This window comes from Pseudonaja textilis, chromosome 16 (assembly GCF_049901715.1).
Source record: "Pseudonaja textilis isolate UNSWEBS1 chromosome 16, rPseTex1.2, whole genome shotgun sequence".
Classification (NCBI taxonomy): domain Eukaryota; kingdom Metazoa; phylum Chordata; class Lepidosauria; order Squamata; family Elapidae; genus Pseudonaja; species Pseudonaja textilis.
In genome coordinates, this window is record NC_142005.1 from 9,872,474 (window position 1) to 9,886,219 (window position 13,746).

General features: G+C 47.2%; 1 protein-coding gene across 1 annotated transcript; it reads right to left on the reverse strand.

The window, feature by feature from the left end:
- Positions 1 to 510: 510 nt before the first annotated feature.
- Positions 511 to 9,126, reverse strand: LOC113449201 (neuronal acetylcholine receptor subunit alpha-7-like). The gene is made up of 10 exons (XM_026720216.2): positions 8,896 to 9,126; positions 7,060 to 7,199; positions 6,423 to 6,467; positions 6,201 to 6,310; positions 5,567 to 5,646; positions 4,818 to 4,985; positions 4,516 to 4,710; positions 3,439 to 3,525; positions 2,664 to 2,773; positions 511 to 1,918 (listed from the first exon to the last, which is right to left on the reverse strand). The coding sequence occupies exons 1-10, from the start codon at positions 9,053 to 9,055 to the stop codon at positions 1,394 to 1,396; spliced, it is 1,620 nt and encodes a 539-aa protein (XP_026576001.2). The 5' UTR covers positions 9,056 to 9,126; the 3' UTR covers positions 511 to 1,393.
- Between the last annotated feature and the right edge of the window lie 4,620 nt (positions 9,127 to 13,746).

Genomic DNA, 13,746 nt, shown 5'->3' on the forward strand with positions numbered 1-13,746 from the left:
GTGTGTGTGTAAAAGAGATATCTTCAGTCATGTTGGTCAAAGGAGGCTTATCTTTTGTTGCTATTTACACACACACACACACACACACACATATGTGTGTGTTGTGTGTGTGTGTGTGTGTGTGTATATATATATATATATATATATATATATATATATATATATATATATATATATATATATATATATATATATGGCATTCAGCTTTGTTCGTATATATATATATATATACATACACATATTTTCTTAAGTTTTGGGTACTTACATGTATGGTATTCAGCTTTGTTCAGGTATTTTCCCACGTCATTATAGTTGTGCTTTTAAAGTTGTAGCAACATTTCGGCACAATCTCATCTGCCATCATCAGGCTTCTGTATAGCGGGAACAAAGCTGAATACCATACATATAATTACCCTTGAAAACTTAAGAAAATAATGTGTATATATATATATATATATATATATATGTATATATGTTTTCTGAGGTTTTATATATATATATATATATTGCCTTGGCTTGTCATACGTCGGCTGGGGAAGCTCAGGAACAGTGATCACGTGATTCCCCAGGGATCATAACTTTTGATCAGGTGACCATGGAGATGCAAAGGTCGTAAGGACAAGGGCCTATCCTAAGTCACTTATTTTCAGTGGTGTTGTAACTTCGGTCGCTAAACGGATTCTCGTAAGTTGAGGGCCACGTCACAGTGAAAACTGAGGTGGATTGGAGCATTAAAACGTTTGAAATGGGACACAATTGGGGGGTTGAGGGGGGGGTGAGAAAAAGACCCCTTTTTTTCCAAAGAATTTTCAGCAACTTTGATTGGAGTTCGGTCCCGGAATCGTTCCCCTGCCAGCGCGAACTGAGAAGAGATCCATTTTTGGAGGGGGTGTCTTCAGAGTCAAGACAGGGTCTCTAGAAGTTCACGAGAGAGAGGATGGGGGCTTTGGGGGAATGCACCCCCCAAATTCAGCTCCCTCTTGGGTAGGGTTTTGTAAGCCCCCTCGCCTCATGGTCCAGATGGAGGCCAAGCCCTCCAAAGTCTGAACATTCTGGTGGCCCACCAGAACTTCTTCCTCCAAGCCTTCTGAAGTCTGAACATCCAACATGGCCCCTGAGGGTTGAAGATGAAGAGGACTGAGGTTTTGAGGGATCTGGAGGAGAACTAGTCCAAGACAACAACGCCCCATTGTCCTCCCTGGTCAATGAGGATCTCCGTCTCAAAAGGAGCTCCCTAACTACTGCATGCAAACCTTGGTGCCGGTCACACAATCCGGGTCGTTGTGGCATGCAAAGGAGGAAGGTCTCCAGCCAGCCCCGTCTTTCTCCATCCAGGGGAGGCCCTTCTCCCCATCTCAAGGAGTGCCCTCAGAAGACGTGGCACTCCGGCGCATCAGAGGAAGTCCTTGGTGATGGCCTCGGCGAAGTTGGGGGCTGCCATCAGGATGGCGATGGAGCAGACGATATGGAAGAGGGCGAAGAGCACCAGGCAGAGTCGGTCAATGATGGCCCCGGCAAACTTCCACTGATTGCAGGTGGCTCGCGCGACGTCTTGGCTGCGGAAGCGTTGGGCCACGTATCTCAGCTCCTTCAGGATGGAGCTTAAGTGGGGGGCAGAGAGAGGGTCTTCTGGGACGGAGGAGGGGGGTTCCGGGGAGAAGAGGAAGGGACGGGGTATGTCTGGGGGTTTGGTGGGGAAGGGGGCAGGCGCGACGGCAGAAATGGGGATCCCTGCATAGACCAGGTGGCCATTGGCCATGGGCCCAGCTGGATGGGTCGGTGGGCTGCCTCCTCCATCACTGTTGTCCGAGCTGCAGCTCAGCAAACTGGGGGCACAGGGGGGGCTTCTCCCGGGTTCTTCCCCTGGTTGGCGCATCCTCAAGAGCCAGGCGCCCCAGTTCAGCACCAGCACTTGGACCTGCATGGAAGAAAGCGCTGGTTGAGAGAAAGGGACCCCTGTCTGGCTTGGAGTCCAGACCACTGAAAGGACCAAAGGAGAAGGGGAGATTTATGGATTTCAATTCCCAGAATTCCCCAGCCAGCATGTCATAAAGCATGCTGAATTCTGGGACTTGAAGTCCACTCCTCTAAGGCATGCTGGCAGGGGGATTCTGGGAGTTGAAGTCCACCGCTCTTACAGCATGGTGGCTGGGGGATTCTGGGAGTTGAAGTCCACTGCTCTTAAAGCATGGTGGCTGGGGGATTCTGGGAGTTGAAGTCTACCACTCTTAAAGTGACCAGCATTGTGAAACGCGGCTCTAGGTTGTGCCATGTTATGATGGAAGCCCCCATTCACGTATGTAAGAATACGAATGTACTCTTTTTTTAAAACACACACACACACACACACACACACACACACACATGCACAGAATTAGAAAAACAGAAGAGCTAGCCAAGAGAAGGACGCTGCAATTCAAGTTGATGAAAGTGCACCTCCGCCAGCTTCAAAGGTGCCATATTACGCCAGCCAAGGGGTGAGATTCACAAAGGGATACTCCGGCAGGAGACAGAAATTTTGGCAGAAAGTTACGGAAATTCCATATTTTCAGTCCCGAAAGGAGACTGAAAGGAGCTCCCCCCACTCCCCATTGATGGGAAAAGAGCAGGAATAAGTTTCACACACACACCTCCCCAAGTCTAAAATGGGAGGTGGCACTCACCCATCTTGGCATGGATCCTCCCTCGGGATCGTGGTGATGGTACTGGAGGACAAAAACGGTGGTCATCACAGAGAGAGCTACCATACCCATGGTGCTGGCAAAATACTGCCCTGCAGAGGGAAGCAGATTGGAGAAATCCCGGTGTGATCTCACTTGGGCTTTTAAGCCTTCGATTGACACCCCCCCCCCCCAAAAAAAAACCCCACAAACCAGCACCCCCAAGAAAAGCAGGGAAGGAAGACCCTTCCAGCAAAACCTCAACAGCCCAACCATCTTCTTCCTTCATGCCAGATTTGGACTGTGCCCGTCGAGACCAGAGGGGGGATTCAGCCGGTTCACACCGGTTCTAGAGAACTGGTTGTTGAAATCTTAAGTAGTTTGGAGAATCAACAAGCACCACCTCTGACTAGCCCCGCCCTCATCTATTCTCCGCCTCCCAAGTCCCAGCTGATTGTCTGGGTCTTCTTGTGTTGCCCTGTACAGGAGAACAGAGCTGGAAAGCAGGTTAGTGGGGCGGGGAGGGAAATGGGGATTTTGCAGTTAACCTTCCCCTGCCACGCCCACCAAGCCATGCCCATCAAGCCTCACTCACAGAACCGGTAGTAAAAAAAAAAGAATTTGAATCCCACCACTGGTCAAGACCGTTACTGACCGTTCGTTCCTTGCAAATATAGAAAATCGGAGGTGACGCAGTTGCACCCCGAGTTTTGGAGACAGAGGAAGACACCAGGGGGGGCAGGTGCTCTGGTTGCAATTAAATTCCCCTTCTCCTCACCTATCAGTGGCACCGAGTCGGAGGTGGCTGGCATCATTTCGGCCACCAGCAACATGAAGACAGTGAGTGACAGCAACACGGTGATGCCTGGGGAGAAACACCCCCCCAAAAAAAGGTTAGGGGGTTCCCAGGGAGCTTTCCTTGAAGAGGGATCACACACACCCCGCCTGCCTCAGCCTCAGTCTTCCCATCTGCAACATGGGGAGAGTTTCAGACTGGCTTCCAAATCTGTCAGGTTTAGACCGGTTTTTGGCACATGAGGAAGGAGATTTATTTAATATTTTGTTGTCCTCATTAGACCACGGGTGGGGAAATAGGGCCCTTTTATGACTTGTGGACTTCAACTCCCAGAATAACCACTTGTCTGAAATGGTCTAGGGTTTCCTGCCTAAGCAGGGGGTTGGACTAGAAGACCTCCAAGGTCTCTTCCAACTCTTCTATTCTATTATATTCTTATTATTCTATTATTCTATTTGATTTTCTATATTCTATTCTATTTTCTATATTCTATTCTCTTTATTCTCCTATTCTATTTTCTATATTATATTCTATTTTCTATTCTATTATTATTCTATTCTATCTTCTATTTTCTATTTTCTCTTCTCTTCCATTCTATTCTATTCTTATTATTCTATTATTATTCTATTTTCTATGTCCTCCTATTCCATCCTATGCTATTCTACTGTTTTCTATTTTCTATTCTATTTTATTATTATTCTATTCTATTATTATTCTATTCTATTTTCTATTTTCCCTTCCCTTCCATTCTTCAGTCCTCAGCCAGCCATTCCGGCTCAGGAATCCTGGAAGTTGAAGTCCACAAGCCATAAAAGGAGCCGCAGTCGCCCCACCTGTGCTGTAGTCGATCAGGCCCCTTGTTCTACAAAATCTAATTTTGTTTTAAGATGTTTAGTGAAGGTTTTCTCCCTCTCTCTCTTTTCTACCTGCCCAAAAATAAAAAAAATATAAAATAAAAATCTCAAATTTCCGCCTGCCCGTTAAACTCTCTCGCTCTTCCTCTTCTCCCGGCTGCACCCACCGACCTCGCCGCCTCTCCTTGCAACCCAGGAGTTTTACCCAGAGAAATCTTCTCCCCGGAATTGGCGGGCAAGAGGAAGACCAGAAATGTCACGGCTGAAAGGAGCAAGCAAGGCACCAGCATGTTCAGGGCGTAGTACAGCGTCCGGCGGCGCATAATGACCACGAAGGTGACGTCCAGGTAGGGCTCCCGGCAACAGTCGTAGAAAACCCGGTTCTCGCTGCCAGGGACACCTGTGGGACGGAAGGATGGAGAGGAAGCGCCTACTTCCATGGGAAGAGTCAACTTCAGCAATACCAGAGGGACTCCCGGATGGGGAAACGTCGACGTCAACTCTTACCCACAAGGTCCCACTCGCCGTTGGAGACGTAGCTGGACGTGTTGCTCTCCAGCATACGGAGGTCGAGCAGCCAGCCGTCGTGAGTCCAGGAGCCGAACTTGAGGTCGCATTTTTGGGTGTCAAAGGGGAACCAGCGGACGTCGATTCGACAGGTGCTTTTTAAGATCCCTGCAGGGAGAAAAAAAAGAGGGGGAGGAAAGGGAAGGGGAAGAATGGAGGTTGTAAGGAATGGCACGGATTAAAAGCAGGGACGTTTTGTGACCCAGCTAGGTAACATCATCAGTGCTGGTGAGGGTGGCTTGCTCCCTGTTTATATACAGTAGATCAGAGCTGGGTGGTTTTCCTGCAGGCGTTTCCTGACCGAACTAGGGAACATCATCAGCGCTAGAAGGGAAGGGGGGGAGGAGGAGGAGGAGGAGGAGGAAGCACTGTGGGGGTGCTTGGTTCTCTCTGAACTTGGTTGTTTTCTTGCACACGTTTCATGACCCCACTAGGGAACACCATCAGTGCTAGGATAAAAAGATTTCCTCAAACGGTTGGGTGGCAGCGAAATCTCAAACTCCTTTTCTAAAATTCAGAATTATTTTTCTAGAAAAGTAGGATCCCGCGTGTGAAATAAAGACATCCATCCCGCAGCGCTCGGCGATTCAGACCTTATGCAATGCATCGGACTGATCGAACGGTGTTATTTATTTTTTTTATAAGAAAAACGCAAAATAGATCTCCTTTTGGGACCCTTCCCGTCTCACCTGGAGGCAGCCACTGGCAGTAACCGCTGGAATTCACCAAGACATGGGTGTGGAGGGTGGAGTCGAATTCCTCGTTGGCACTGAGTAGAAAAATTGGGGAAGGGGGACACGAGGACCCCCCACACACACAAACACACACAGAGCCCAGAGTCAGAAATGTCCAAGCTGCAGTCAAAACATTTATATTTCTCACCTCTTCCTGAGAGCAGAAAGGACACTTACCCCCCCCGCCCCCCGAATAACTGCCTAGTCTCCCATATAGTCACTTGAAGACTTGTGGACTTCAACTCCCAGAATTCCCTTGGGGCTGGCTGGAGAATCCTGGGAGTTGAAGTCCACAAGTCTTAAAAGTGGCCACGTTTGGAGACCCCGACCCACAATTCAAAATCTAGCAAAGGTTACAAGATGGATGGAGAGGAGAAAACAAGAATTAAACTCTTTAACTAAACAAATAAATAAAAAAAAACCCTCCCATGAATTTAAATTCTTTAAATAAAAGAATTATTTAAAGCCTGTTGAGAGGTTTTCAAAATCGCCGCTGGCTTGATCTTCCTTAACTTTCTTTGTATCAACTCCAGGGACCCTAAAAAGTGTGTCCCCGCCCCCCCCCCCAATTTATGGAGCCCTGCCTTACCTGTTGTAGAGAAGGATGTCGGGTTTCCACACCTGGTCGGCCGAGAAACGCAGCGTCTTCACCCCGGGATAGTCAGATTCGTTCCATCGCAAGTAATGATCATACCAGTACTAAAAAAAAGAAAAAAGCAGGCCATTTTTTACGAGGCGCCTAATTTTGGGGTGCCCTTTCCCTTTTATCCTCCTTAAATTATATATAGATATAGATATAAAAAAAATGTACCATCTGCAGCCAGACATTGGTGGTGAGAACTTGATTCTTCTCATCCTAAAATAAAATAAAATAAAATAAGAAATGTTTCTTAGCACCACCTAAAAAGCCATGCGCCGTTTAAACATCCAAAAAGCACTCTTAGCCAGAGGCCATTTGGTTTAATCCTAAGGCAATGCTCGACTTACGACCGATTCAAAGTTACCACCCACGCGGAAAAAGAGATTTACTGAGGCGGCTTTAGAGTTTGAATGGTCTATCATCCTGAAGACGTTTTGGATTCTTGGCGACATTTACAATCGTTTGCAGCGGTCTCCGGTTACGTGACCGCATTTTACGCCGGTTTTGCTGAAAACTGGCCTTTCCTTCCAGATTTTTTTTGGCCAAAAAAATCCCCCGCATCCTATCAGTTTGTTTAATGACTGCAGCGTTCGTGTCATGATGTGCCGTGATTGTTTGGTGTAAAATGCTGCGTGCAATTCCAGACAGTCTTTGGAGCTGAACTTCTAAAAGAGGTGGACTCTCTAGCAGAAGGGCGTCCCGTGGAAACCCAACACACACACACACCCAAATATCTTGGAATACAGAAGAGTGACTTCGGCTGGAAAATGAGGGACCGGTTTCGGTGCTCATCGTCTCCAAGACTTACCAGGTCCATGATCTGCATAAGGCTGAGGGTGAAGTGGACGGTGATGGCTTGGGCATCATCGCTCACCGGTCTCTCCAAGGGGATGTAGTCCTCCATCAGGTCCTTCAGCAGCTGCCGCTGGTGGAGGCCCCCTTCGGAGTCTGCAAAGCAAGAGGGGAACATGAGTGTTTTGAGGAGAACATCAAGATCCCGAAGTCGGGGAGATGTTTTGCCTGGAATCTCCTGCTCTGTGAAGTCCACCTCCTTGGCTTGCCCTGAAGTCAACCCACAACTTGAAGTTATACGAACGATATGAATCAAAGGATCTTTAAAAGAAGCAGTGACCACCTTAAGTCATCTTTGAACAGATAAGGGGGCCTCTTGGGCCCTTGGAACCCAAGTTAAGACGGCTATTGTTTCTTTTAAAGACCGTTCTATTTATATTGTTTGCATAAATCTGTATGAGGTTGACGAGGCTAGATATATCTGGCCTGTTGAGAAGGACCGGGGGGGACAACATGACAGCAGTCTTCCAGTATTTGAGGGGCTGCCCCAAAGAGCCATTTGTCTGAGGTGGTGTAGGATCGCCTCGTTGACCAGGGGGCTGGACTAGACGACCTCCCAGGCCCCTTCCAGCTCTGTTGTTTTGTTATTCAGTTATTCTGATATTTTTTCTTTCCTTCCTTTGTTCCTTTGTTCTTTCCTTCCTTCCTTCCTTCCTTCCTTCCTTCCTTCCTTCCTTCCTTCCTTCCTTCCTTCCTTCCTTCTTTCCTTCCTTCCTTCCTTCTCCATCACTGAAGGCTTTTAAAGAAGAGACTGGACAGCCATTTGTCTGAGATGCTGTAGGATCAGGGGGCTGGACTAGAAGACCTCCAAGGTCCCTTCCCACCCTGTTATTCTACGATCCGCTCTGCTCGTGTGATTTTTTTTTTCCCAAGAACTCTCTTCAAGCCATGCCACTGTTGCCCATAATCCACTCCCTCGAACCCAACCCGGGGTTTTTCAACCCAAAGCTCCAGGCCCAGAATTAAATCCCCCTGGCCCACTCCCCGTGCCAATGGCAGCACAGAGGAGGCAGAATAAAACCTCCGTGCCATGCCCACGGTTCTGCTTCGTGCAAATCGGCCACCGCAGGGCTGATCTCGAATGGAAGGGGGGGTGCGGGGGTGGGGAGAAGAGATGGCGAAGGAGAAGGTGCCCCACCCTTGGAAATCCTCAAGAAACCCTCCGGTCCCGTCCCCCTCCCTTCCCCATTCAGCAAGGCAGCAACGCAACATGCCAAAATATATATATATATATTTATAAATATATATATTTATATATATATGTAACTCGATAGGCAGAGAAGAGGGAAGACGTCTGCGTTGGCTTTCATGCCCGCAAAGCCAGAAGACACGCAAACGGGCAGAAGGCAGAGCATGGCAAAACACACGCACACAAACACACACACAAAGAGACATACACAAACACTCACACACCATCTAAAGCTCCACAAGGAGGCTATTTTGGACGACAGCCAGACAACATTACAGAGAATTGACAGCTATTTCCCATAGAAGCTGGACCCAAAAATCCCTTTGGCATCTCTGAAAACCAGGCAGCCTTCAAAGCGAAGGTCTGGATTCATTCTCTTGTGTGTGTGTGTGTGTGTGTGTGTGTGTGTGTGTGTGTGTGTGTAAGACCCCCTTTCCCAAACCCCATGGGTTTTTGGCCCCCACCTCCAAGCCTTTTGAGGCCACCCCCTGCCCCCACCACCCCACCTGCTCCTGCCTGTTTGTTATGCCCGGAAAGGTGGGCAGGACAGGTGGGTGGCTGGAGAGGAAGAGGAAGAGGAAGGAGAGGAAGGAAGCACCTCACCTGGGAGGAAGAGGAGGAGGAGGAAGAAGAGGAGGAAGGCGAGGAGGCCGGTGGAGGAATCCGTATCCATGTCGGTTTGGAAAAAAGAGGATTTAAATCCCCCCGAAAAATCCTCCCCGCTTTGGACCGGGGAGCGAAGGAGAAGGAGATGATGGTTCATTCGCCGCTTAGCCAAGACAGCAGACTGAACCTTCGTTTAGGAGGAGGAAGAGAGAGGGAGGGAAGGAAGGAAGGAGGGAGGGAGGGAAAGAAAGACAAGAAAGAAAGAAAAAGAAACTAGGTCCCAGCATCCCTTTTGCCCTAAAGCATGCCTCTCTCTCTCTCTCTCTCTCTCCCTCCCCTGGAGACCCCCCCTCCCCATTTCCAAGGAACGCCCCCCCTCCCGCGAAATGAGAGAGGCAGGCAAAGGGGTGGGGGGGCTTGGAGAAGGGCCAGGGAGGCAGGGGGGGGGCGGAGGGTCCACAGGCAGCCAAGATGGAGATGCTGCAGCCAGCCAGCCTACAGAAGAGGAGGAGGAAGAGGAAGAGGAAGAGGAGGAGGAGGAGGAGGCCAAAGGACCGGCCATCATTGTCTCCCCCTCCCCAACCGCTCCTCCTCATCCAGCCGTCTCTGACCACAGAGTCAGCCTCCATCTTCCAGAGGCTGCCATCCTCGCAGGAAGCTCCTTGAAGACTGGCAGGGCCAGCCCGGGGGGGGGGCGTCACCCTGGAGGTCATCCAGTCCAGCCCCCCACTCAGTTATGGAATCAGCCACCCTCTGAAAAAGATGCTGGGGTCCTTACCAACCACTGATTGGGGAGGATTTTTTCTTCATTTTATGCCAAATCCAATTTAATGCAAGATTTCTACAATTATTATTATTATTTTTAAAGGATTGTGCCCTCTCCACATTCTCTCGCCCCCTCAACCTTCTTAAATCCGCCCCTCCCTCGAATATTGTCTTGGCTTCCTTAAGGAACGAGGGCCGAGATTCCAGCTGAAGTCTTTTTTTAAAAAAATCAGCTAAGTTTCTAGTCCCTGTCCCCACCACCCCGTCCCCCCCCACGGCTGCTTTACCGCACGGTGGTTTAAGTTTTCCAAACCGAGCCCTGGTTTTCAGCCACAGCTGCCGTGTTGGAGAGAACATGTTGGCTTGCGCAGCAGGCAAAATTTCCCTATTTAATGGAAATTCAAGCCATGCTGGCTGTTCTACCTGCAATGCTTGAAATCTCGTGGCTGCTTGAGCAAAAACTGAGAGAATTCTGCAATTTGCACATTGTGTGAGAGAGAGATCGGTCTTTCTATCCGTCTGTATGCATGGACAGACAGAGATGATATAGATTAGATAAAGTACACATCAACTATACCGATATAGATGATAGAAGTGTGAGAGGGAGAGGTAGATTGATAGATGATATATATAGATATGACTTTCAAGAAGAGATTGGACTGCCATTGGCCAGGAATGGTGTAGGGTCTCCTGCTTGGGTAGGGGGTTGGACTAGATGTCCCACAAGGTCCCTTCCAACTCTGGTTATCTGTTAAATGGCTAGGTAGGAGTGCCCAGAGTTCTTGGATACAAGATGGGAAGCAAATAAATTTCACTAATAAATAAAACAGAAGCCTTGGATCATGGAAGGATCCAGGCTGACCGCTCGGGGCAAGATTGCAGGTGTGCACACACACACTTTGGAAAATCCAGGGGAAAAAAAATATCTTCCAAGCAAAACCACCAATTTGGAGCCCACGAGAAAAAGCTATTTTGGCCTTCGCTGGACGGGAACTTTAACAAAAAAAAAAAAAGGATTTTCTCCATCGTCTTGAGATTCTTCCAAGTAAAACTTCTTTTTCTGTTGTTTTTTCCTCCTTTTTTTCCAGGCAGAATTTTAAGATGGATTTCTTTCTTTTTCCTTTTTTCTTTTGGTCCTGCTTCAAAAATGATGACTGATTTTAAACTGAAATAAAATTCGTAAAAATAATAATAATAATTACTGACTTCATCCACGCCTGTTTCGGGGTTATATAAAAAATGATTTCAGGATTATTAATGTCAGCTGAGGCCTGAGGTTAAATTAAAATCTAGGAAAGGTTTAAGTGAAATCTTTTTCTGCCAGCATTTCTGGGCCTCAAAACTTCAAACGGCTCTGAATCCCAGAAACCAAGAGTATGTCGTTGAAACATTTTCAAGTTTCTAGTCCACAAGGCTGCCGATGCCCCGCTTAGGAATTACACCCACCAAAATCCAAATGTACGTAAAAGCCAGGATGTCAATTAAATGAAATGTACAGTTCTTTCAGGCCCTGGTCACGTGCAACATGCACACACACAAATTATTCCAGAATTTTGATGTTGAAAAGTGTTTTAGTACTAGTAAATTTATTTATTATTATTATTTTTTTTAGATTTCTGGGCCGATTCTTTGAATCGAAGTCGTTAAAAACCATCAAAAACCATCAACCCTTTGTGGGCCACATAAAGACGTAGAAAGCGAACCAAATGAAGGCTAGGGCCGTTTCATCGAATAAATCAATTTATTTAAAAGAATATGTTACAATTAGTTGTACTAATTGATTCTTACCAAACAATTTTTTTTTGTTTTGTTTTAGAGTAGTTAGCTCTAAAGATGAAGAATGCCCTGGGCTCTCCCCCCCCCCGCCCTCCTCCCCACCAAAAAAAATTTCTCCAAGCCCTTTCTCCCTTCTTCTTCGCCAAGATAGTCCTTCTTCACACCCCGAAATCACAGACAAAAAAAATAAAATAATAACAAGGAATATGCAGTGAAAAATTACAATTAGAAGTCTGTCAAATAAATTAAAACAGTGAGAGAGACGCACACGGAGAGCACCAGAGAACCCAGGGCTTAAAGATATACATATATATATATATATATATCTTTATTTATATATACTTTTTGACCCGAACCAAGGAGATTTGTAAAAGAATAAAGAAAAGGAAATTTGAGGGAGACGGAGACGGATTTTTTTTTTCAGCCTATAATGTTTTTGGAGAGGAGGCTGGGATGTTAAAAACAAACTCACAACTCCTGGTAACACAAAGGAAGAACCGAACTTTTTAAAAAAAAGAAACAGTGAAAAAACACCAGCGGGTTCTTCTTTGCTAACGAAATGCTGTGGTTTTAAATTGTTGCATCCTTAAAGAGAAACGGAGAAGGGGACACAGGCACACAAACGCGCACGCAGACAGACACAAAAGCCGTTCGATTTGCTCAGAAAGGGAGGAAGGTTTTGCAACGCTAAACTGGCATTCGTGGTTGCGGGAAACCAAGCCGAGACACGATTGGGATGGAGAAACAAATTGCTCCCCGATTGTTACTGAGGGTTGCTGGTCCTTCCTGCCCCCCAAACCCCCTCCTCACATGCGAGTCCCTTCGGACCCCTCCCATCTCCTGGGGCACCCAAGGGGGCACCCTGGCCGGGCGGTTGTGAATCAGACCAGCTTTCCTGAACCGACCCCCGAAGGCATCGTCCTCAAATCCCCCGTTAAGAATGGAGAAGGAGGGGGGAGGGGTGTTTTTTTTGGGGGTCTTTGGCACTCTCCAAGATATATGACTTCCAATGGAAGACCCTCCGTCTACTAGCGCGGCCCAATGTGGGATGCGCGCGGCCAAATTTGCACTCTGCGCAGCCCGATTGGCGCTTCAAGAAACGAGGAGGCCCACGCTCTCCGCTTTTTTACGGTTGCTTGGGCTAAAGCAAGGGGCTAGTCCTTAAGGAGATGTGCCCTCCCAGGACATCCTAAGCACTGATAAAACGTCCAGTAGGGATCCGGGAACGATTGCACGCTTTTTAGCGCAATCAGAAGCATCTCTCGCCATCAGGGGCACACGGCTATCATTACTTTCTTGGCACCATGAGGACTGGCGGGCGCCTTATTTTACCATCCCAGCCACTAAAATAGTCCCCAAATAGTCATGTTTTGGTTTTTTTTTTCCTAATTATGTGACTAGGCCCGCTCTGGTTTCTCGCTCCTTGCAACCTGATGTGTCTGCAGGGATGTTTTTGCGGTTAGCAACTGGCAACCCGGGGACAAGGGAGGCCTCAGCTCCCGCACGACGAATGAGCAAAAAAGGCTTTTGGCAGGGGGGAAAAAATTTTTTTTAATTTCCCAGGCACAGAGACAAACTCTGCCCCATCTCAACGCCTTGTAAGCCGCTTGCAATTTCTACTTTCGGATTCCTGGAAAGGGAAAAAACTAAATGACTTCTTCTTTCTTCAGCCAAACGGAACAAATGCCAAGCTAGGAAACGGAGGAAGCTGTAAACGCCACAAGGGGAAAGGAGAAGCGACATGCAGAGAAGCCGGATTCTGCAAAGGCTTTAAGAGGATTTTTTTCCCTCCGCTGCTGTATATGTGTGTGTGTGTGTATGTATATATATATATATATGTATATATATATATATGTAAAATCCAAAGGTTGGGCGAGAAAGGCTCCCTCTTTTTCCCAACCACCTCCCAAAGTTTCAACTTCAACTTGTCTTAAGCTGCCAATGAAAATTCCTTGCAAGAAAGGCTGCAAAGTCTGGTTTTAAACAGGGGTTCAAATCGTGTCTTCAGGCCTCCCCGGGAGGGAGCTGTGATGTGGCACACAAAAAGGGAAGCGCTGATCGGAAAGTCCCACTAATGTTAACAGCCTCGATAGGAAAAAAAAAAATTATATATATATATACATATATGTGTGTATATATGTATATGGACGTGATAAGTTTGTCTCTCTCTATATATATATTTGGGTTTTTTGTTTTTTTTTACATACATACATATATATTTCAGACAGTGCAAATGGATGTCAGGGTTGTTAAAAGAAAAACAGGGAGAGGCTGGAAATGTTCGACGCTGTCTGTCTTTCAACGACA

Bases quoted from the DNA above. Each gene is read 5' to 3' on its own strand.
- LOC113449201 (XM_026720216.2), bottom strand. From the start codon at position 9,055: ATGAACCATCATCTCCTTCTCCTTCGCTCCCCGGTCCAAAGCGGGGAG. The intron at 2,774-3,438 runs GTGAGGAGAAGG...TTCCCTCTGCAG, and splicing joins CGACTCGGTGCCACTGATAG to GGCAGTATTTTGCCAGCACC. The intron at 1,919-2,663 runs GTGAGTGCCACC...TCTTCCATGCAG, and splicing joins GAGGATCCATGCCAAGATGG to GTCCAAGTGCTGGTGCTGAA.